General features: G+C 39.0%; 1 protein-coding gene across 1 annotated transcript in view; it reads right to left on the reverse strand.

Moving 5' to 3' along the window:
- Positions 1–22,769, reverse strand: part of ctdsp1 (CTD (carboxy-terminal domain, RNA polymerase II, polypeptide A) small phosphatase 1) — a 30,237-nt gene that overhangs the window by 4,184 nt on the left and 3,284 nt on the right. Inside the window, exons 2-6 of the mRNA XM_053496260.1 lie at positions 9,584–9,738; positions 5,136–5,237; positions 3,491–3,547; positions 1,522–1,614; positions 98–283 (exon numbers count right to left, since the gene is read on the reverse strand). Coding sequence (XP_053352235.1) covers positions 98–283; positions 1,522–1,614; positions 3,491–3,547; positions 5,136–5,237; positions 9,584–9,738 — 593 coding nt within the window. The remainder of the gene's footprint in view (positions 1–97; positions 284–1,521; positions 1,615–3,490; positions 3,548–5,135; positions 5,238–9,583; positions 9,739–22,769) is intronic.

A 22,769-nucleotide genomic window follows, 5' to 3' on the forward strand; every position in this document is an offset into this window, starting at 1 on the left:
TAGTGGACACGCACACAAGACAAATACACATTATACACTCTAAAGATAGAGAGAGAGAGAGAGAGAAAGAGAGAGAGAGAGAGATGTGGGGACGTACAGCGTTGTCTGGGTGGAAGATGTATGACGCTGGCGAGTTATCCACGATGATGACTTTGTTGAGGTCCCTGCCCAGGCGGCTTAGGTCCTTGACATAGTTTCCACGATGAAACACGCAGGATTCTCGAAAAAGACGGCAGCGAAAGGCACCCCATTTATCCAGCAGATCCGACACGGGATCTGCATACTGCACACAAAGAAAAAAATGAATGTGATTTTGTTAAGCACAATATACTGCTCAGATTTTGTCTCTGAGCTATTCTTTTTAAAACTTGTAATCGCCTAGTAGAAAGGTAGGTTCAACAACTAGAAATGAAAACTAATCCGTTTTTTTCTTTCTTTATTCATTCATTCCTTTATTTATTCATCTTTAGTAACCACTTCATAATGGCCAGGCTTGCTGTGAGTCCAGAGCAATACACTGGGTATAAAATAATTTTTAAAAAAACCTATACGTTAACCTTACTACAAACAACAAATAAAAAAATATTCATAGTTAGCTATGTTTAAATAAAATGCATTCAATTTTGATATGACACAGCATAGTGCTGTAACTTCTGTAGCACATAAGACTTGCTGACAACATCTGACAACATTTTTTTTATTAATTACAATGAACAAATGATGGAGAATCTGCATACACAAAGACTAGGGCTGTCGATATTAACTTTTTAACACGTGATTAATCTAGAAATTTCATCACATAACTTTTTTTTTTTCTTTAACTCAAGTTAATCAAACGACCAATAATATAATCGTTTGACTCTAATGCCTGCCCATAATCACAGTGCGGTTACCCGGCTGCTTGATAATGATGAGATAATAAGATGACTGAGGAAACATCATCAGATATGATGAATGGCAAGTTTCATTATAAAAACCTTATAGATGGAAGTTTGCATAAAATTACCTTCAAAGGGAGCTATTTTTTACGAGAATATAATAAATCTGTCATGCAGTTTGTCATGCATTTCTTTATCCCAACATTGCATGTATATAATACAAGTAAATCTGAGTTGTTGTTTTTTTTAAATTGTGATGAATCGTGATAGAAACGTTTTAATCATTGACAGCACTAATGGAGACATACTGTTGAAACTGAACAAAATACAGTACTGTTAACCTATAATCTTCCTCTCACTACATACTGTATGTATAGAATCTGTGGATAAACCCATCTACAGAAAATAAATAAAGATGATAGGCTCAAATAATTAAATAGATTAATGCACTTACTGTACCTAGCTCAAGGTGTCATTTACTTTACATTATGTTTGCTACAACTAGTCTACCAAAGGTTTTTGAGCATAGGACAAAACATAGGACAGGAGTCCATCCTAGGAATTATTACATGCCTGGTAAGGATGCTAATACATTTGTTCACTTTTGCTGTTACTTGAAAGCATTTCAGCATAAAGCCCTTACCTTGGCTAAGCTTGCGGTGAACAACACACACTCAAATAATTCGCCCATCCGCTTCAGGAACTCATCAACATGAGGTCGCTTCAGTACATACACCTGGGATCAGAGTGGAAACAGAGCATGCATGAGTTCTGACTGCTGTGCAGAATTGACTGTTACCGAAATCTCAAAATCAAGCATTAAAACATTTGGCCAAAAATCAAATACAGATTCAAATAACGAGAGTACAGAATGTAAAACAATAACTACACACAAAAGAGTCACTTTATATTATCATCAGCTGATGACTTCTTGTAAATTGGTTCGATTTTTGAAGCTGGTGGTCTTCTTCCTGAACCAAGTGATCCCGAATAGGCTTTCCCGACATCACAAGCCTATCCTGGATTACTTGAATCAGGCCAAAGCCGGTAAATGTCATCCAGACTGGGTCTGGATTTTTCCTTTAAAGGGGTGCTTGGGTGTCACACTTTCAGATTCTGGAAGCACAGGGATGAGTCTGGAGACGGTTCCGGTGTAGCCACTCATGCTTGAGCTATTTCATCAGGGCACAGAAATAGCCATCTGCTGCTCAGGGCCATCAACGGAGAAGGCCATGAAGCTGTCAGGTAGCACACTTGCGTGAGATACCTTACAATAATAATGTTAAACAAATGGATGAGGTGTTTAAAACTACTCTATGGCATAATGCTATTAAAAAGTTACTGGCACTTATTCACAAGTGTATTTTTAGTGCAGTATTACTTAATTCTAACGCTTGAGCCCTCATTTTGTCATATTAAATTAAAAGCCATGTGAACACGTTTTACTGCAACAGGCTGTAAAGTCCCCAAAGGTACAATTTAAAAATTGGTTGTTTATGTAACAACCTCAGCAGCGTCCTCATTTCCCTCTCGTCTGTTCAGACCACTCAGCATTCAGCATCACCAGTATACTAATCACCAGCCTGATTATCTGTAATCATCAGCTTGAATGATTCATAGGTCACTGTGTGATTTAACAATCAAAAACACTGGTTTGTGAAAGGGGCAAAAAAAAAAAAAACATCCATCAAGAATCCTGGAGAACTATTCCTCAAGATTATATTAAAATACAAGAAAGTCTGTCTCTTTAAAGGCAAAATATGAATATATAAACATGGCTAAATACTTCTGCACAATACTGCATATGGAGGTTTTAACGTCTTCAAGTTGTGATTATATATATATATATATATATATATATATATATATATATACACACACATTATTTAATGGTAATTAGGCTTTACTACAAATTCATAATACATCCACACACTCCTTTCAGTACGATCATATGATCACCACATGCTTTTTTTCCCCATGACATAATGATTGATGAATCATTTAAAAAATGCATTTTTTTTAGCCTGATTGCGGAATTACAAACTTATCAAATTAAACATGTTCATAAATCATCATTAAACCTGCTTATTTTTTTTTAGGTAAATGCCTTCCTCGTTTATCTCAGTGAACACCTGTTTTAATGCACAAAACCCAATATGCAAAAGGTATAACATAAAGAAAAGGTATGTTCATGTATAAGATGCATGCTACAATATGTTATTGTAATACATGTAAGAAGGTTAATAATAATAATAATAATAATAATAATAATAATGCACTAACGTTGTAACTATTCTGTAAAAATATTGTTCTTGCCTAACTGCATACATTATCATACAGTATAGTCATGATATATACACACAGTTAAATGTCAAATTGCAGGCCACTGACAAGGCTGGACATTTTTCCACCATAATACCTAACAAGTATTTTTAAACAGTATAAAGTCTGACTTTATTGAGGATTAAAACTTTGTAGCACATAATTATCTGCTAGAACCTTTCATCATATAAAGGAAGCAGATAAATGACATTATGAAATGCTTTATGCAATATTTACAAAAGTTAACATTTAATGATAAATTTAAACAAAATTAAATGAAATGTCCTTACCTGGTGTACAGACCCATCAATTTCCACCGGAATGATAAAATCAGCATTGTTCACTGGCTGTTGATGGCAAAAACAGACAACAGCCCAGTTAGGTCAGAAACAATAAAGAAATGCATAGATCAAACAGAAAATAACAAAGAGAACAGATTAGCCAACTAAATAGACTGGTTGGTTAAATAAATATTTTTAAAGCAGAACATCAGGAAAATCATTTTTATACCCTTTACATTACAGCAAGATTTAATTATCAGCAATCTGCATACACACATAAATACATCATAGTGAAACTTGATAATGTAATGCACCGTGTATCTGCAGTGCACCATGGCCGCGATGTGTGTGCGATATAATTAGCCGCACGTGAGAATACAACACCACGCGAGTCTTCAGTCATCCTAAAAAACACCTACCCTACACCGTCGTAACCACTAATGCTATTTAAATAGATAAATAGCTCAGTTAAACAGCAGTTTAATCTAGTCAGCAGTCACTTATGAGACTTATGGGACGTTTAGCAGGTCAACTGTGTTAAAAACAAAACTGCGTATTCAACAAACCACAGTTCAACAACGCATGACTAGACAAACATCGGTCCAAACTAAATCTATTGCAAAACATACTTTCACAGAGGTAACAGAGAGTAAAGGAAGTGGCATTGCTAACACAGCTAACTGTCATCAGTGACGCAATTCTGGTGTCGTCCTTAACACCGCAACATGAAGAAAAAAAAAAAAAAAAGACTTGCTCTGTTTTTCATTACAGGCTCGCATACCTGCTTGCTGATGTAATGCAATTAAACTCAGCAGAACAAAAAGAAAAGAAAAAAAATTGGTGTTCTGGAGCTCTCATTCTTAAACCTCTATTGACAACATGGTTTATACAAAAGAGAATGTAAGAAATGTAAGTCTAGGAAAAAGAAAACAAAGGAAGACTTAGAATTAAAAAACCTTAATCGAATGTAACAATGTTTTTTTTTTTTAACGTTTTATCATTTTAAGCTATATTATTCAGCCAAGTATTGAAAACACACATACAGTACATACTGACGATTTGTTATCCGAGTAATGCATCTGGATCGACTAATCATTTTAATACAGTAATAAAATAATTAAAATATTTAATTAAAATAAACAAATAAATAAATAAAACTAGTACACTGATTTGATTATGCCTTAACCTAAGGACACCACACTAACCAGATAATTACAATAAATTCAGTCTTATTTCTTTTTAATCACGATGATTCATAGTACTTTAAAGATTCACAACAGATCAAATAACACCTTTGACCTTTAATCATGTACACTATTGCACTCTTGTGGTAAACGAGTGGCTCGGAAAAAAAACGTGACCGTTACCTAAATCGCATCTATGCTTAGGATCTTTTACTTTTTAGCAAGTTGCAACATTGCAGGAAAATTACTGCTTAACATGTACCCACCTTCCTTACACATAGCTGTATACTAACTCCCATTTGCTCACACATATACACGATTACCTTATCTCATGAAACTCCTTAACTTTGATAAGTGTGACGTTGGGATATCTGACACCATGACCATAATACGCACACGCTCGCTCGACCATGCTGTAGTGGTGTCGAACTGCCTGACTGACGTGTGCAAACCCTGATAACATGGCTTACCTTAAATGAACTGTGCACTAGCGTCTCATCCAGATCGATCACTACGCAGATCTTTCCTGCATCTTTCGACTTTATCTGGGGGAGCAGTGGCTTGGCTGGCACCTGTAAACAGATAGATGAGGGAATTTATGAGATGTGAACTATTAAATAAACCAATAAACTTTTTATGTGCATTCTAAGCATGAAGTTCAAGCCGCCGGGTTATGGAAGCGGGAAACCATAGGGCTCAATGACTGGTTTCATTCTTCAGCCCAGATCATGTGACTATGAGCTGCTGGGGTGCCATCACGCTTCTGTCGGCCAGCGGATTCTTGATCAAAAATGCCAAAAGCGGACAGGGCTTATAACTGAAACATTCTGTTTTTTTTCTTAAGCAGAACATAATATACACGCATACACAAAACCCAGCTCCAAACAGTCACTCAAAAAAAAAAACAACAACAACAAAAAAAAAGTTGATTAGTGTGCTGAGGAAGGGTCACTAAATCAAACCTTTCATGTCAAAGCTGCAGACTTAAATAACAAGCCACATGGCGTGGAATAAGAGCTCTGACCCAAGATGCGGCTTCTTTTATTTTTGTTGCTGCTTGCCGTATTTAATTTCTGTTGCCATCGTGCCCGTCAAACATTTTAAAACATGGCAAAACCCATGCATTTATAACTTAAAAAAAAAAAAAAAAAAAGCATGCTTCCAAAACCTAAAGATTGCCAGCTACTGGCAAGTTGCGTTCAACACACACTGCTTTGTTCTTGGCATCATACCTGCTCTACAGACTGCACACAGAATTCACAATCGCAGAAATCAGGGTAATCCTCGTCGTCGGATGCCTCCGTGTCCTCGAAAGCCTCGATCTGTTCCGAGGATGCGCTTTCACCAGCTAGCTTAAAGAAGTCTTCCGGCTCACTCTGCTCATCCGTTCTGCTTCGCTCGACTTGATGTATGATTTCGTCCAGCTTTTCATTGCACTCACTTTGAGGTGGAAAATCATCCTTCTCAGTCGTTCCTCCGTTTGTTGAATCCAATGATGCATCTCGACACCCCGGCGGCTCTGGATCCTTGGACAGTTCTTCGTCTGGTTGCACATCGATGGCGTTTCGTACAATCTGTAAGTCATCGGCACTATTCTGAGGATCATCACTTTCGTTTAACTCAATGCATTTTTCATCATCAGCTACATCCTCTTCGGAGGAGGACGTGAACGTGCTTACATCTTCGCATAACTCTATCTCGCCGCAGCTAGATCCGCAGACTCCCTCACCTGGACCTTCGTCTAGAACTTCCAACTTATTTTGTTCTTCATTTATTTGGGCATCATCAGTCGAGTCAGACCAGCTTTCTTCATTCGCGTTTGCACTTTCGGTTTCATCTAGTGGTGAAACAAGGTCAGGTTTATTTCCCTTTTCGACAGGGCTGGGAAACTCTGTGAACTCTTCAGAGAGCGCGCTTTCTGTAATGTTGTCATCTCTAGCATCAAGGACAAGGATTCCTTCTTCATGACATGTGCTCTGAATAGAACAGGGATCTGCGGCATCTCTCTTGTAAATGCTTTCGTCCACAGTGAGAAGCCCATAAATTTCACTTGCACGCTCACTGGAGTCCGGCACAATCATTTCCCCATGAGATTCAATAAGCGTTTCTTCTTCCAAGATGATTTCCAGGTCCTGGTCCTGGTCCTCCCCGATGTCTTCATCGTTAAGTTCATAATCTTCCTCATCAATGTGCATTTCATTTTCAAGGCAGGGTTCAGTTTCCACACACAGTCCAGAGCGAAGTACCTCCGCATACGTTTTATATATTTGTTTTACTAAAGATTCAGGTTCCGAACGGAATTCCAGAGTATTTTCGTGTGTTTCTACTCCATCACTCGTATACAAATCAGGGATATCACTAAAGTCATCACTGACCTCAAGCGAGTCCTGAGTGGGTCTACTAGTACAGCAGTCGTCTTTCTCAAATGAAGGTATTCCGTCATCGGTTTGAACAGGATAAATCTCATCGGGTTCATCGACAAAACTTCTAAATGACTCATCTGTTTCTGCGCTGCCTTGGCTTTTACTATCAACGCAATCAGCGTATTCCTCTTCGTATTCCTCATCTGTTGATGCTCTTTTCTCAACCGTTTCTCCGTCTTCATCAAATTCATAGTCGCACGTCCCTTCTGTAACATCGCACAGTTCAAACAGTTGAGATGAGATATTATAACTTAACTGCGCTTTTTCTCTCATTTCACACTCGGCACAAAGCGTCCTCCGCACCAGAGAGGTTTCAGGGGGATCGGTTACAGTTTCAACATCTGCATTAGTGTCACAGGGGAGTAATTCATCTCTTGGCTCACTGACTGCAACACTAAGGTCGCCGACTTCCTGTTTTTCTGAGGTATTATTTTGGTGACTGTCAACGGCGAGAAACTGGGAGAGCCAACGGGCCTCGAAGGTTTCCATCGAACCGATAAACATCATATCGCACTCTAGCCGCTTTTTGACCTCGTTTGCGCTATGTTCTATAAAAGGCTTTTCTCTGGGGAGTTCAGAGGTGTGAAACACAGAGCACTGTGTTCCAAAGGCCTCACACAATTCAGGGGAGTTTTCAAAAGGTTCGCTTTGTTCCTGGTCTTCAGAATTCTGAGCAGGCTCAGAGGGCTCACACTGTTCAGGAATTTCGCATTTCTCAAAGTATTTCGCACAACTCGAGCACTGTTCTAGCATCTCTTCACTTTCGATTTCATTTAAAGACAGCTGGCTAGAATCTTGTTCTGTATGATATTTAAAGTTCTGATTCTGCTCTAAAGTCAGTTCAGCAAAGTCATCAGAGAGCTGGCTGTGAATTGAGCTCTCAAATGAGTCTGTACAGGATTCTTGGCTGTTTTCTGCAATTAACTCGCTGTCATATACGTTTCCTTTTTGCTCAGCAGGTGGTGGCTGCTCAAGGGACCCAGAGAGTTCAGCTGGCCTGCTTTCTTTAGAGGCCTGGCACATTTCAGAGAACTTGAAATGTGTGGCATGGCATTCAGAAAGCACGCTTTGATTGGTAAGCTCGCACTGTTCGAACGATTCTTTGTCCAGCTCGAATACCATGTTTTGCTCTTCTTCGCTGTATTGCTCATACAAATCTACAATCTCTCCGAAATCTTCGTCGCCGCTGTCTTCTTCTGAAGGCTGTTTGGATTCCGTTTCATGCTCGTAAACCATTTCGAGGTCTGATAAAACGAGCTCTTGGATTTCGTTATCTAACTGTTCATAATACAAACAAAGATCAGGCATGGCCTGAAATAAGGTATACGTCTCTGGCTCGGGTTCTTCTTCTACAGTTTGGTCGCTAATGGTAGACTCAGCGCTCAATTCTGAGCATTCATTGTTTTCAATCGAGTGGACAAAATCATGGCTTATTGAAAAAGACTCACTGCGTTCCAGGTCGAAATCAGACTGACTGCCGCTCTCAAAACAATCCGGTTCGTCTCGATCTGTTAATTCTCCACTGAGCTGTCCGTTTTCCGTATAATCCCCATCGGGCTGCAGCACTCCAGAAACATTCTGGTGCGCATTAAAATCAACAGCTGTATTCTGCTCTGCGGAAATCATACTTGATTCTGTTGCAACTTCCAAAGACTTGCTCTCTTTTGTAGGACAGTCTTGCTGCAAGACTTTCGAAGGGTCAAAACAGAGTTCGGCTGGCATATTAGCTTCAGTGTCCACCCTCATAAAAAAGGCAGACTATTCGAAGTATTTGGTGGTATGGCTCTCCGCGGGCGACTTCACTTCCATGCACAAGTTGCGCAGCTCAGAAGCCGTAAAACACTCCAGACATTCTGCAGCAGGTTTCGCTTGCACGGCAGAGTCCAGAGGGCAGACGTGGGCCAGCTACGTCCGCCTGCGGAGGACGCTCGTGGGAGTTCGGAAACGCGTTGAGCCTGCGGGCTGCCACGGGCATTAGCGGTCGTGGACACATTGACATGACAGGCAGATGAGAGCGACACCTCCGAGTCCTGCCCGTTTTTTTCAGCCCGCCTTCAGGAGACCTGCAGATTTATTTTGGGGGGCTTCGGAGATGTGACAAATAACTCCCAGAATATCAAATCACTATTAAAAGCTGAAGTAAGGCATAAATCTGAAACAGACACCCAGCAGCATCTTGACCACCTGATCCGCTACTAGTCGCTAACTGACATGTTGTTTTCCAAGAATGGGATTCAATTGAGTCATAGGCAGGTTTATAATATGCCAAGGCACATCTATGGGTTACATTATCCTGCTGTTTTACGGCTTCTTCAGACGCATTCCATTTACCTTACAGAACTTATAATGAAATAAACAGGTTTTAAACTGCAGTTAGGTAATGAAAAAATATATATATAAATATGAATAAAAATGGAAATATAATTAATAACTGGACATAGAAAAATAGGATGAGGTAAAAGTACTTGTTCACGTGGCTCGTGACTATGTCTTACTTTTGAGATGGTTCCATTCTCTTCCACCAGCAGCGGCGCGTTGTTATTGACGGGCAGATGGTCCGTTTCGTCATGACACAGGCAGCAGAAGAGGCTGTGGAAAAAGCCACGTTTGCGAGGCTTCTTTGAGTTTGACGTCACATGCACTGCAGCACCTGGACAACAACGTAACAAATATCAGCAACAATTATCAAAATATGTATTTACTTATGTGAGACCATTTTTTTCAGGACGACTTCAGACATACCTAGTATCAGAATAGCATGTGTGTATGGAACGAGATATATGGAGTGAGCTGTAACTTTATTGCTAATTTACGGTACTGCGCAAAAGTCTTTATGCAAATCCCAGGAGCGTACATTAGGTTTTTTGTTTCCATCTGAAAACTGGTCAGTCTTGTACTGTATATTTTTTCTTTACATCCATGCATATATTCTCCTGTAAGGTTATTTATTTACTATTTTTTAAGTTATATATAGAAAATACTGAATAATTTTGTACATAATTATGCAGACATGATAAACTTATATAACAAAATTGGTACAGCATATAATATGGTGTCTAAGACTTTTCCACAGTACTGGAGCTGAGAGACCCTAGAAAAATGATCACAATAAAAAATGTAATTCAACACCTTGTTTTCTAACATAAAAAAGGGTCATAACTGTAAAACAGCAACAATGGGATTTCTACAGCTGTATAGATAAACAAAAACACAAATGTATCAAACTGTAACACATCAAGCTGTGGTTACTTTGAAATGCTGGCTCTATAAAACAAAAACAAAAAACAAAAATGACACCTGGCCGTCGTTATTATTGTCAAAGATAGTAAATGGTATAAATACAAAATTAAGATATTTTTCATATTTTGACTTGCGCTGTGGTAGAAGAAAATAGTTACAATAATAATAATAAAGCAAGTTTACTCATAACTATGCAGCCATATAATCACACACTATCTTGTTCAAATATTATAAGAGACAGGAATAAAATTAAGCAATGTTTTGAGATAGATTTGTGTGCCACTTCATGCATCACCACACTTTTATTTATTTTTTATTCTTTTTTTCCTTATTTTTTTAAACTCTTTTTTATTTATTTATTCCCCCCCCCCGATTTTCTCCCTAATTTAGTCGTGTCCAATTCTTACCAGTCACTAGGGAGCTCCCACATTAAAGCTACTACTACCACTCAGTCGGGTGAGCCGAAGATCATCACGTGTTTCCTTTGAACCACGTGACGGCAGCCGAACGCATCTTTTCAAACGGTGGCGTAACACACTCAGAGGACAGCGCTATCCGCTCCTTCCGCTTGCGCAAGCTCACAGGCGCCCCTGATTGGCTGTAGAGCTGTGATTAATGTGGGAGCACCAAGTACCTCTCATCCCTTCCCTCGGAGAGAGCTCGGCCAATCAGCTCTCTCTAGACCTTTGGCTGCGAGAGGTTACATCTTCACCAGGGAATCGAACTTGCGATCTCTGGATGATGGGACGAGTACGCTATATATGTATATACATCGGCAGGTAGCACAGCATCCTGTGTGGTTAGAGCCAATTTTTCGCTAAGTTTGTTTAGAATTGGAACAAAATGTAATATATTTATAGAATTTGGATATTTATGAAGGTGGATTAGTGGTTAATTATGCAGATTAGGGTTGCATAATTCCCAAATTGCCTGTGCGTGTGTGGCCTGCGACGGATTGGCACCCGGTCCAGGGTGTACACTTCATGCTCTCAGTCTCCTGGGATAGGCTCCAGGGGCCTGGAGCCTATCCCAGGAGACTAAAAGCATGAGGTCTACACCCTGGATTTGGTGTACACAGGATAAAGGGTATAAATGACGAGTGAGTGTGTGAATGAGTGATATTTATATAATCATAATACTACCAGAATTGCAATACAAATGTGATAATGTTGTATCAGGTGGTCCCTGGTGATTCTCATCTCTCCAAACTATATAATATATAAAAAATGTACATTACCTGCTTTTCTATAAATATTAAATCATCAAAATCAGGATATTATACTTTAGTTCTCCGAGAACCATGCTGTATTTTAGAAAGGTTGAACCCATGGACAGCAGTCATTAATTGAAAACATATGTTCGTCAACACACCCACACGACCCTAAACACATGCGCTATTCCGTCCACTCCCCACATTCCCACAATGGCAACCTATTTCATCGTAGTCACCAATTCTGGGCCAAGATTATCGTGCATACCTCAGCCGTATTTGCTAATATGTGGGAAATTTGTCGGCGAGTAAAGCAAATGAACACTGGGGTTCAGTGAATAGTGAGACATTACGGGGAATCCTTGTGATTAGCGACCTATGTTTGGCTCTGGAGGAACAGCTTGTAAGGCAGGCGAACGTGACGAGTGCTGGCCTTTGGCAACACAAAATCTTGTCAACTGCAACCAAGATAGAGGAGGTCCTGTCATCATGACGGATTAGTCTGCCGGTCAACATTCAACTAGGCTTATCTGCACAAGACAGTTAATTCAGCGGGTGTAGAATACATGTATACTGTATATAATAAAAAAGGGAATACAAAAAAAAACATTATAATAATAATCCCACTTTACAATGATACACCACTACAAGATGACAAAATAGATATCTGATATTATATAATATGATGAAAAAAAAAATATATATATATAGAGCACTCCCTTCAAAGGTTCATATGATTTACTGCCTTTATGAAATGATATATGTAATAAACCTTGGCCTGATTCAACCCCCCTGTGGAGGTTTTTTTTTTGGGTGGTGGGGTACATAAAAGTGCATGGGAATTTTACGTGTGTGTGGTCTTTCAGCATCCCTCCATTAAACACATCAAATGTCTTCAACCGACAACCTGGCAGACTTCATTATGGGTAGAGCTGGTTGGAATCCTGGCCACCATGAACGGACAGTAACGGTAAGACGTGGGGGAAGGAAGAGACCTGAGCCGAAACCTTGAGCAGAAACATCATGCTCCTCTCTCTGTTGACTCTTCTGATGTTACATATCAGAGCTTTAAAAAGAAACAGACAGGCAGCTGCTGACAGTAGGCAATGATGGAACCTGCCATATATATATATATAGCACACTCTGTTCAGGCCATAAACGGAGACGCAAAACATAACTTTGTTTGTGTGTCTAAGTCGGAATGACTGGCAGGTGACAACGTACTGAAAAAAAAAAAAAGATTTCAAGAAAATGCTTTAACTGGACTGGAAAGTCAGACAGGACGTGTTTTATATATATATATATATAATAATAATATAAAGCAATTTAATATGCATAAGTGCATAACGCTCAGTGGTTATCACTATACCCTCATACCACCAGGGCTGGGGGTTTAAATCTCACATCCATTTACGTACACAGTCCAAAAGACTGATTTGTTTTCAAATTGCCTGCAGTCTAAGATTGGTTGCGTGACTGCGTGTGCGTCTGTGCCCTGCAATGTTTTCATCCATGTTAGACATCTATGTCCAATAAATTAGTGAATGCTAATAACGAATTTGCATGCTGTGTTTGTTTCTACTTTTGAAGGTATAGTCGGTGCAACTCCAGCTAAGTTAATCTGCCACTGTGTATACTGTATACAGTAGCCAGTTGAAGTGATCTGGAAGATTTTTTTGAAAGTGCCTCTACTGCTAATCCACTGCGGTCAGCGACCAACAAACATCTGATCTTATGACGATATGCGATCCCCTTTTACAATCTAACAACTTGTTTAACACTAGCCGCCAAGAGTAAGAGAAAGAGGGGGCGGGGGAGTTGGGTGGCTGGGGGAGGATGAGTTATCAGGTTCAGTTGCATTACCACAACATTTTAGTCCAGGTCAAAGGGCACTTTTTTACATTAGTTTGCACATTATTTATCGACATTACACACAACTATTTCATCAGTACTTATTTTTTTTTTTACATAATAAAAAAAAAAATGATTGTTTACAGATCATAATTAATGTAAAAAATATTAACTCACATTTTACAATAGATTCAAATATAAAGTTTCATATGGAATACCATAGGAAAACCTAAAACCCTTTTAAATTAGGTTGGATAGATTCAATCTATAACAGCACAAAGTCCAGAAAAGGAGCTCAAGACAATAACAGCGTGTCCTAAATAGAGGTTTGCAGCTCAACTGGAACTCTATGTGCAAATGAATCCCTCTAGAGGCCCCGCGCGTTCCTTTAGCTCACCATCTCACTCCCTCTGACACTCTGACAGACTCCGCACTGGAATGCAGCCATATTGCAGGCCCACAGGCCTTTGCTGCGCACCAGGGCCTGGCCAAACCAAAATAGGAACAGGAAGTGAAGTAAGAGCCTGCGCTGCGTGTGCAGCCTGCACTGTATCGGGTTTCACTCAACAAAGCAGGTACGGCGCAGACAAGTCTGCAAACAGCCCGGATTACCCACAGTGCCAAGCACATGTACTCAAAACCCACAATATCGGTGAGCGCAGCTGCAATCTGTACCATTTATTTTCGGTGACAGGCTTGCAGATGATCGCAAATTTTGCGAAACGCAACAAGATGTTTGTGTAATCCAGTACAGCTTCCTATAAATGAGACAAATATGTAACACAAAAACGTGAACATGGCTCAAAGCAGTGGATCCGGCTTGGTTAATATCAGGCTACATTAGCTGGACTGTGTATGCAGCCTGTATAAATGGTTACAGTTGGGCCCATAACGTTACTACTGGCTACAAGTTAGATTGCTGACTTTTATCTCATGCTTAAGACAATACAACTGTATAGGCTAACTGAGTACAGAAAACATGATCCTCTTAATGGAAGCAAATAATTCTTTGGTACATTTGTGATCAATCTACCGCCATTTCAAGTTTAAAGATGACTTAACGGCACTCTGATACTGTCCGAAATGTTATAGCATACTTGTCCTGCTTAAATGCTTTATAGGTTTTAAATGCTTTAAATCCTAACAACTGGTTAAAATGACATTTCAATATATAACCTTTATAACATCTGTTCTTCTGATCCCTAAAGAAAATGTGTACATTCAATGCCATTCTTATTTTTCTTACATACAAACAATGACTTTTTCTCTCAACATCTAGAGTAATTAACAAGGTCACTAGCTTTACTGACCATAGCGCTCAAAAGTGCTCGCCCTATCATCCGGAGATGCTGTAACCTCTCGCAGCTGGAGGTTACAGCTCTCTTAGCGAGGAGGGATGAGAGGTACTTAGTGCTTCCACATTAATCACGGCTCTTCGCCATTCGGGGCGTCTGTGAGCTCGTGCACGTGGAGGGAACTGATAGCACTTCCCTTCGAGTGTGTTACGCCGCCCCCAACGGCGCGTGAGCGAGCAGTTAAAAAAAAAGAGGTCGGCTGGTGTCACGTGGTTCGGAGGAAACACGTGACAGCCCTCGGCCCCTACTGGCTGAATGGTAGTAGGTAGCCTCAATGTGGGAGCCCCCCCTAGTGACGGGAAGGAATTGGACAGGAATAAATTAGGGAGAAAATCGGGGGGAAAAAAACAAAAAAAAAACTGGGTTGTTTGGCATACGCACAGTACTATGTAACAGACTTGTGCCACACCTCATTTCTTCATATTAAATTTAATTAAATTACATTCTGTAGAACCAATTAGGGAGCGTTCTGTTGCGGCTGCAAAATGGAAGGGAGCAATAAAAATATCAGCGAGCCAAGAGAAGAAGAAACCAGCATGAGAAAACGACAGTAACTGTCAGTAAAGGTAAACTGTTGAAATTTAATTGAATAGATTTTAAAAGTTTTGGTTTTGAAAGTTAGGTTGCACAACTTAGTGTTTTTGTATAATTATTTATTTTAATGTGTGCCTTGTTTTTTTTTTGATACTTAGTCATTTGAAATCCCTTTTTTTTTTTGTTTTTGCATCTGAGAAAAGGCTTTAAAATAAGAATGTATGGCACTGTAATGCACTTAATTCATCTCAGTCAACTTTAAGCTATTCCTTGTATTGTGAATAATAACAATGTTTACTTTTTAATAAAATGCTGTATGCTTTTAAAAAAAGAAAACCAATTACTCTTTGTTTCTCTTATTATACATGGCTGTTTAATTAAGCAAAAGTACATTTCATCTGATTACTCGATTAACCGATTAGATTTTTGGTAGAATACTCGATTACTAAAACAATGAAATGGCTACAGCCCTGCTACCAATCACCCACCTGATCATCTGTCATCATATGCACCTGCTTTTCACTGGTTCATGCATTACGTTAGATGTTTTTTTTTATTATTCTTAGGTTAACAAACAAAGAACATTCCTCTGAAATTGGCCAGGTACATGGACTGGACTGAAAACGAGAGCCCAAAAAGTCTTTCAGGAAGCCTGGAGAACTGTTCCTCAAGACTGCATTAATACTACCAGAAAGTCTGTCTTTTTGAAAGAAAATTTTAAATAAATGGAGGTCAGCTCATGTTTTTTGTACAGCACTATACACACACACGACACTATTATGTTAGCAAGCAAAACTCGATAGTAAAGAGCTGCCTTAGACATATTTAACACTATAGAGACATATCAAAGAAGAACAGCATTAACTCCATAATCAAGTTAAAGAGTTACAAAGAATAAGTCGTGTCCATGTGCCTCCAAGAGCTCTTCCACCAACGCACCACGTTATTCACTAAATCTTTGAGGAATCTTTCTAAACGCATTACTTCATCCTGGTCTGCAGTACTTGCTAAAACTTGCTCTAATCAATCACTATAGGGAGCTTAGAGTTTATAGCTTGCTTTTAAAACTCAGTCAACAAACTCCATTCATCTGGGCTCCATTCATTGGTGTCAGGCCGTCTCTTTAATAAAACGACTTGCATAGAATTAAAAGCAAAATATTGTCAATGATGGTCCCCAGATGGCACTGTCTGCTCAGACGTCCATTAAAGCGAGTGAGAGCCAGTCAGTCAGAGACAGACTATTTTTGTCCAGGTCTTTCAGCAGTCCACCATTAACTATGCAATAACAAAATGAAGAACAGGTGTTTGGACCCAATGCTGGAATGTTGCTGGACAATGTTTTGACACAGTTTTGCGAGGTCACCCTGAAAGCCTGGCCCCTGGAACACATCGGTCAGTAACACATCATCCCTGTTAAAACACGAGTGCAAACAAGCGGCCGATGCATTTCCTGGAGCGTCTTTTAGCTCGGAACCCGGGACATAAAAGAGATTATGACAAGTTATTGAAGCATTTAAAAGTTCTCGGTGACTGGGTGGCCCGAGTCTAGATGATCGATGCTGGTGTGAAGCCTATTCGGTCCTGGCAGTCAGGAAAAGAAACACACCGATTCCTCAGCATTTGTCGTTCCCACCGTTATGTAACATGGAATTCCACAGGTTTTCCATCAAGAGCTGAGAGGGTGGTCCCGGGGTAAATGCCAGGGCTGATGACGCAAGTTATCTGACACTGCTCTAGCTTTTGTTTTTTTGGCCATGTGTTTACGCAGGCGCTTCTCATCCAAGCGTGCAAAACACTAGGCAAAGCTGATATGCCAAGAAATATCATGACTCTGTTCATACTCCTAATTAATGTTAGCAAAATGAAAAATCCATAATAAATTATGACTGAAGATGATATTATTGTACCATGCAGAATGTGTTTTTGATTTACTCACTCACTCACTCACCCATCGTCTATACCGCTTTATCCTGTATTCAGTGGCATGGGGGCCTGGAGTCTATCCCAAGAGACTTAAGGCACAAAGTGGAAACAGGCTGGACAGGGTGCCAACAAATCGCAGTGCACACACACATACACACACTCACACACTCATTCATACACTATGGGCAATTTGGGAATGACAATTAGCCTAACCTGCAGGTCTTTGGACTGTGGGAGGAAACCGGAGTACCCAGAGGAAACCCACCAAGCACAGGGAGAACAGACAAACTCCATGCACAAAGAGATGGGAATCGAACCTGGACCCTAGAGGTGCAAGGCGGCAGTGTTAACCACTACACCACCATGCCACCGTTTTTTATTTATTTTTATAAAATTTATAAGAAACAGATCAATAGATCTTGAGATACTTCTTGTTTTATGTCAGAAAAGTACACTGTCTCATAATTTTTCACAAGATTGTTATAATCCAAAAGTTAATAATCAAGTCCGGTTAATTAAAGCAAATCTTCATTTTTTAATTAAGGGTGATATTAACTTCAGGGCCTGATCTGCATTGCAGGCAGCATCTAACCAGCTGTTGACATCCATTTCCTGACTTTTTTACTGGTTCATATTAGAAAGCACTGCACTATTTGTGATATTACTGAAATTTCCAAACATTTTTAAGAACATGCCAGCAAGTACAGACAAGCAGGCTTGAGAGCGATGCTGATCTGAGATAAGACGCTGCAGCAGGCGGGCGGAGCCATGTTTATGAGACATTTCGAGAAAAAAAACAGACAGGGCAGTGACACTCACATGACAACAGAGAAGTAAATTTCCTGAATGTTTTCTGATACATTTTGAAACTGTAAGAGTGTTTCATTTCCTTCATCAAAGCAGAGGGGTGTGTCTGTTATCTTCTTTTTTTTCTTTCTTTCTTTTCTTTTTTTTTTTGCAGGTGAGCTGATGGGGTGGTGCCTAAAACATCAGCAACGCCAGATGTTCCCTGGAGCAATGCTTACAACAAAAACTTACATAACATGTTTTTTTTATGTTTTTTTTTAAGTGCAAGATTCCTGCAGTTAACTCAAGTTCGACTGTAACAGTCCGATTCTGATGATCCTGGTTCTAATATGTGTCATATCCACTTTCATATCACCAGGAAGCCCGGAGAACTCTTCCTTAAGATTAACAGTTAACGAAAAAAGTAAGAATGAAACCAGCAATAGTAATGCCTGGTTAAACAGCTAGCCATGAAAATGTTTCTGTTATTCTGTTAATAACAACCGATAAGCCACATGTGGGTGAAAATGGGTCTTGATAAACACGCATTAGGGCGTCACTAGGATTTTTTTCTTTTCTTCACAGCTGCAAGTGCACCGATGACTCACTCACCACAGTCATTAATTTCATACATTTACTAGTCATTTGTTTAGTAAATGGGAATTGAATATTAAACACACAGTACGACCAATTTGTTAAATAATTATTTATTTATTTATTTATCAATTACTTATTTATTCCTACTGCAAACAGTATTAAAAAAATGCAAGTAATTTTAAAATCTTTCCAGGGTTTCTGCCCTTTTCGTTTTGGAGTCTTGCAGCACTTCGGATATTATAGGAGGTCATTTACTACAATCTCAGAACTTATTGGTTATGCTTAGTTAGGAGGGGGAATAGTGGTACTCTGTTTCTGCAAATGCTTTCTGCAAAAAAACTGATTACAGGGATTTTAGGCTCATTTTTAGTGTGACCCATTTACAATTTAATCTCCTGGCCTAATTTGATATACACATTACTGTGTGCAAAAGTCTTAAGTTTCCGTAACTCTCATTTCCATATAATAAATTAAATTAAACGATGCAGATTGAAGCGATTGGAACAAATGTTTAATGTTACAACACTACAATGTGCTTAAACACTGAAAAGTGCAAACAACAACAACAAAAAAAAAAAATTTAAATATTGCTTGTTTATTTAAAAACCTTAGCAGCGACCTCATTTCCCCTCTCGTCTGTTTCAACCACTCAGCATTCAGCATCGCCAGTATACAGTACTAATCACCGGCCTCATCATCTGCACCTGGTTCTCACTGGTTCATGCTTTAAGTTAGATGTTTTTATGCTTGAACGTTTTATAGGTCACTGTGCAGCTAAACAAACAAAAGAAATTCCTCTAAAACTGCTCAGGTATAGGGACTGGGCTAAAAATGCAAGCCAAAAATTAGAACCTATTTTTCACAACTACATTAAAATACAAGAAAGTCTGACTCTTTGGAAGCAAAATATATAAAGAAAAAATATTTTATTAAATGAGAATTGGCTCATGACTGTATATCTTTCGCCCTGCGAGGCGCCATTTGTGTTTTGCTTGTGATAACACACCCATTTAACCTCATGAAGCCTTGATAATAACATTATGAGTTGTTTCAGGTGTGTTAAAGCAGGAAAATCATTGTACTGTCAAGTCTAAAAATACACCACAAACAGGATTTTGTGGAAACACGCAAACGTCTATGAATAAACCTCATACCACCGAGAAATCTGTAGAAGATCTGAGATTTAAGCGGCTTCCTAGCGCACGCATCGTTAGATATGAAACATTACTCACATGTTTAAAGCCTTAGGGAATGATATGGACTACTTTTTGCATAAATATGCCATGCAGAAACATGCTGTTTCCTGTTAGATACTGACACAGCAGCAGAATCACATGGTCCCGGGCATTTTCATGGAGATGAAAAATATTTTGAAAAAAACAAGTGTTCAGATCAACACACCTGAGGAAATAACAGAAATCAGCAGCGAACGGACGTCAGTGTAGTAGAGTTTCTACAAGATTAAAAAAAAGGAAATACAGCCTTTATAGCAAAGCCTGAACTCTTTTTTTTTTGCCATGCATTTACATCTTGAACTACACTTCTGTAGTTTTAAGCCAAAAAATAAAGGTCTTTGTTGGCGTTTCCACAGAAAATGGGCCTTTTAGCAGGAAAACCGTGTGCTCAGCGGTCACAAAAACAAGCTGAGAGGTTGGTCAGCCATCCTGTTCACCCCAGAACGGAGCTGAACCAGTGTGAGACTCCCTGCAGGTCACCACTCCTAAAACGCAACACCATCAATCACCAGAACACACGAGCAGCTGCTCCGAAATGCTTTTGAGATTTACTGGACGTTTTTACATCTTTAGGCGGAATTAAGACCAGCTTTTTACATCAAAGGGAAAAAAAGACAGTACAACCATAGTTTGCGCTGTATGCCAGTAAAAATACCATAAATTACCATGTTTACATTTTTTCATTTGGCAGATCCTCTTATACTGACCACAATGTAGGGTGTGCAGTAATCCATCAAGTACATGGGTCACTCAGGACACGTGCCTTTTCTGCATACAAGATAGTGCTGCTTATTATAGTATTTAACATTTATAATATTAAGGTCCAGAAACAAAGCTTTTTTCATGGAAACGTTTTTCTCCCACAAACAGTTTCTTGCCCAGTCAGCTACTAATTGATCTCCTGACAAAGTACTGATTCCTCAGCAGAAGATTACAGTGATGAAATCTGCTTGTGCAATCTCGGATAAGAACAAAGTGGACCGGGAGCCTATCCTGAAAATGCTGGTGAAGTCCATCGCACGGCACCGTGCACAAATACGTCCACTTACAGTAGTCGATTCATATGTAATGCCGATTCAATGCAGCTAGTTCATCTACTGGTATGTTTTTGGAAGGTGAGAGGAAAATAAAAAAAAAACCCCAGAGGAAACCCAAGCACACACTGGGGGAACATGTGATACTCTACAAAACAGTAATGCAAGTTACACAATATGATTATCCCTAGTCAATCATATTCTTGTCCCTAGTTAATCATATAGTCTCTAGTAATCTTGGCAGCAAAACTTATGTCATGTAGAGATCATCATATTGTGATTATTTTTGACACTGCAATATTTTAAGAGTTAAGCTCAAATATTTAACTATTTAATTTTTGTATTTAAATGCATTGATCCCGGTTAACAACAAATAAAAAAAAAAAAAACATCTCATTAGGCCAATATTTATTTATCAACTGAAATTTTTAAATAATTGACAAATATATTTACATTCCAGACTATGCATTTACTTCATATAATACATTGTACTCTTTTTTTTGTTTAATAATTGCACTGTGGCTTAGTGTTTAGCACCGTTGCCTTGCACCTCCGGGGTCCAGGTTCGATTCGGGCCTCGGGTCTGTGTGCATGGAGTTTGCATGTTCTCCCCGTGCTTGGTGGGTTTCCTCAGGGTACTTCAGTTTCCTCTTACTCATATAAATAAATTCAGGCATGAAGCTGTTAAATAAAGCTTTGAAGGTATTAATTTGATTCCTGACTTTTTGGACACTCTGTATTATGACATTGTTATTACAAATATATTGCCGAGTCCTCGAGAGAGAAAAAAAAAAAAAAAAAAGAAAGAAAGAAAAGAAACACACCGCCAGTACATTATTAGCTGAAGTGTTTGCAGGTGAAGGACTTGCTGGACTTTTAAGCAAAACCTTCAGCAATGCTGTTGCATTATACATCACTTATAAGTCACAGATACAGTTTAACTAAATGAACAGATATAACTGTTATAAAATATAAACACAGTAAGAATGTACTTATACAGTTTCTACTTTAGATTTTTATTTATTTGTTTTTGTATTATTAATCTTCTAAAGTTAAATAAATAAATACATTTTTAAAAGATGAGAAAATTAAAGACTGCCCTAAAAATAAAAATAAAAATGTCTAGAAGCAATATCGTGTAACCACTCAGGCATACGCGGTTATCTTATTTAAAGAAAGATTAGAGCTACCAAAGTAGCCGAAGTAGCAAAGGTTTCTGTCTGAGCATTTCACACTAAGTACATAATGACGACCAATAAATCCATAATCCAAAAAACAAAACAAAAGCACAAAATCTAACCTAAATACACATGCATGCATTACTGATATGAATGCACTCCATATTTCTTTCAAAACAAAACGTCCTTCTCTGAGAGATCAGATGCTATATGTACTTGTGCTCCCACAAACTAAGTCAAAACGGCAAACGTTATAAGAGAAAACATTAAGAAATAGTTAACCATTCACTAGAAGATGTTCCGGGCGTTTTAAAGCATTCCAGCACACTGTTTACTTCACAGACACTAGCCTTGAGCACAGAGGTGATAACGAGAAGCTTACATTTACACAACAACGCCACAGACAATGCGATAAAGCACATGCAAGGAAACCCTTCGTTTTTTTTTCCACTCGTGGGACATCCTGCCATTTTAGCTTGCAGAAAGTGACAGTGCGTCACATGATGTCCAGCCTTTGACCTGCAGTAAACAATTCAATGGCAGCACAGATTTAGTACACTGTGTCATGGCCAATGATTCTTCCTCCACCACCAGTCTAGCAGTACAGGACTTTGTGTATCAAATCACTCGGCTTGATGAGACTTTAAATAGGAAGAAGCGTCGAGTCAAGCCAGCGATATACTCTAAACGACAAAGGAAGCCATGCTTCTGGACCACACAGCGTAGAACAGGTCAT

Source organism: Clarias gariepinus, chromosome 5 (assembly GCF_024256425.1).
Source record: "Clarias gariepinus isolate MV-2021 ecotype Netherlands chromosome 5, CGAR_prim_01v2, whole genome shotgun sequence".
NCBI classification, from domain to species: Eukaryota; Metazoa; Chordata; class Actinopteri; order Siluriformes; family Clariidae; genus Clarias; species Clarias gariepinus.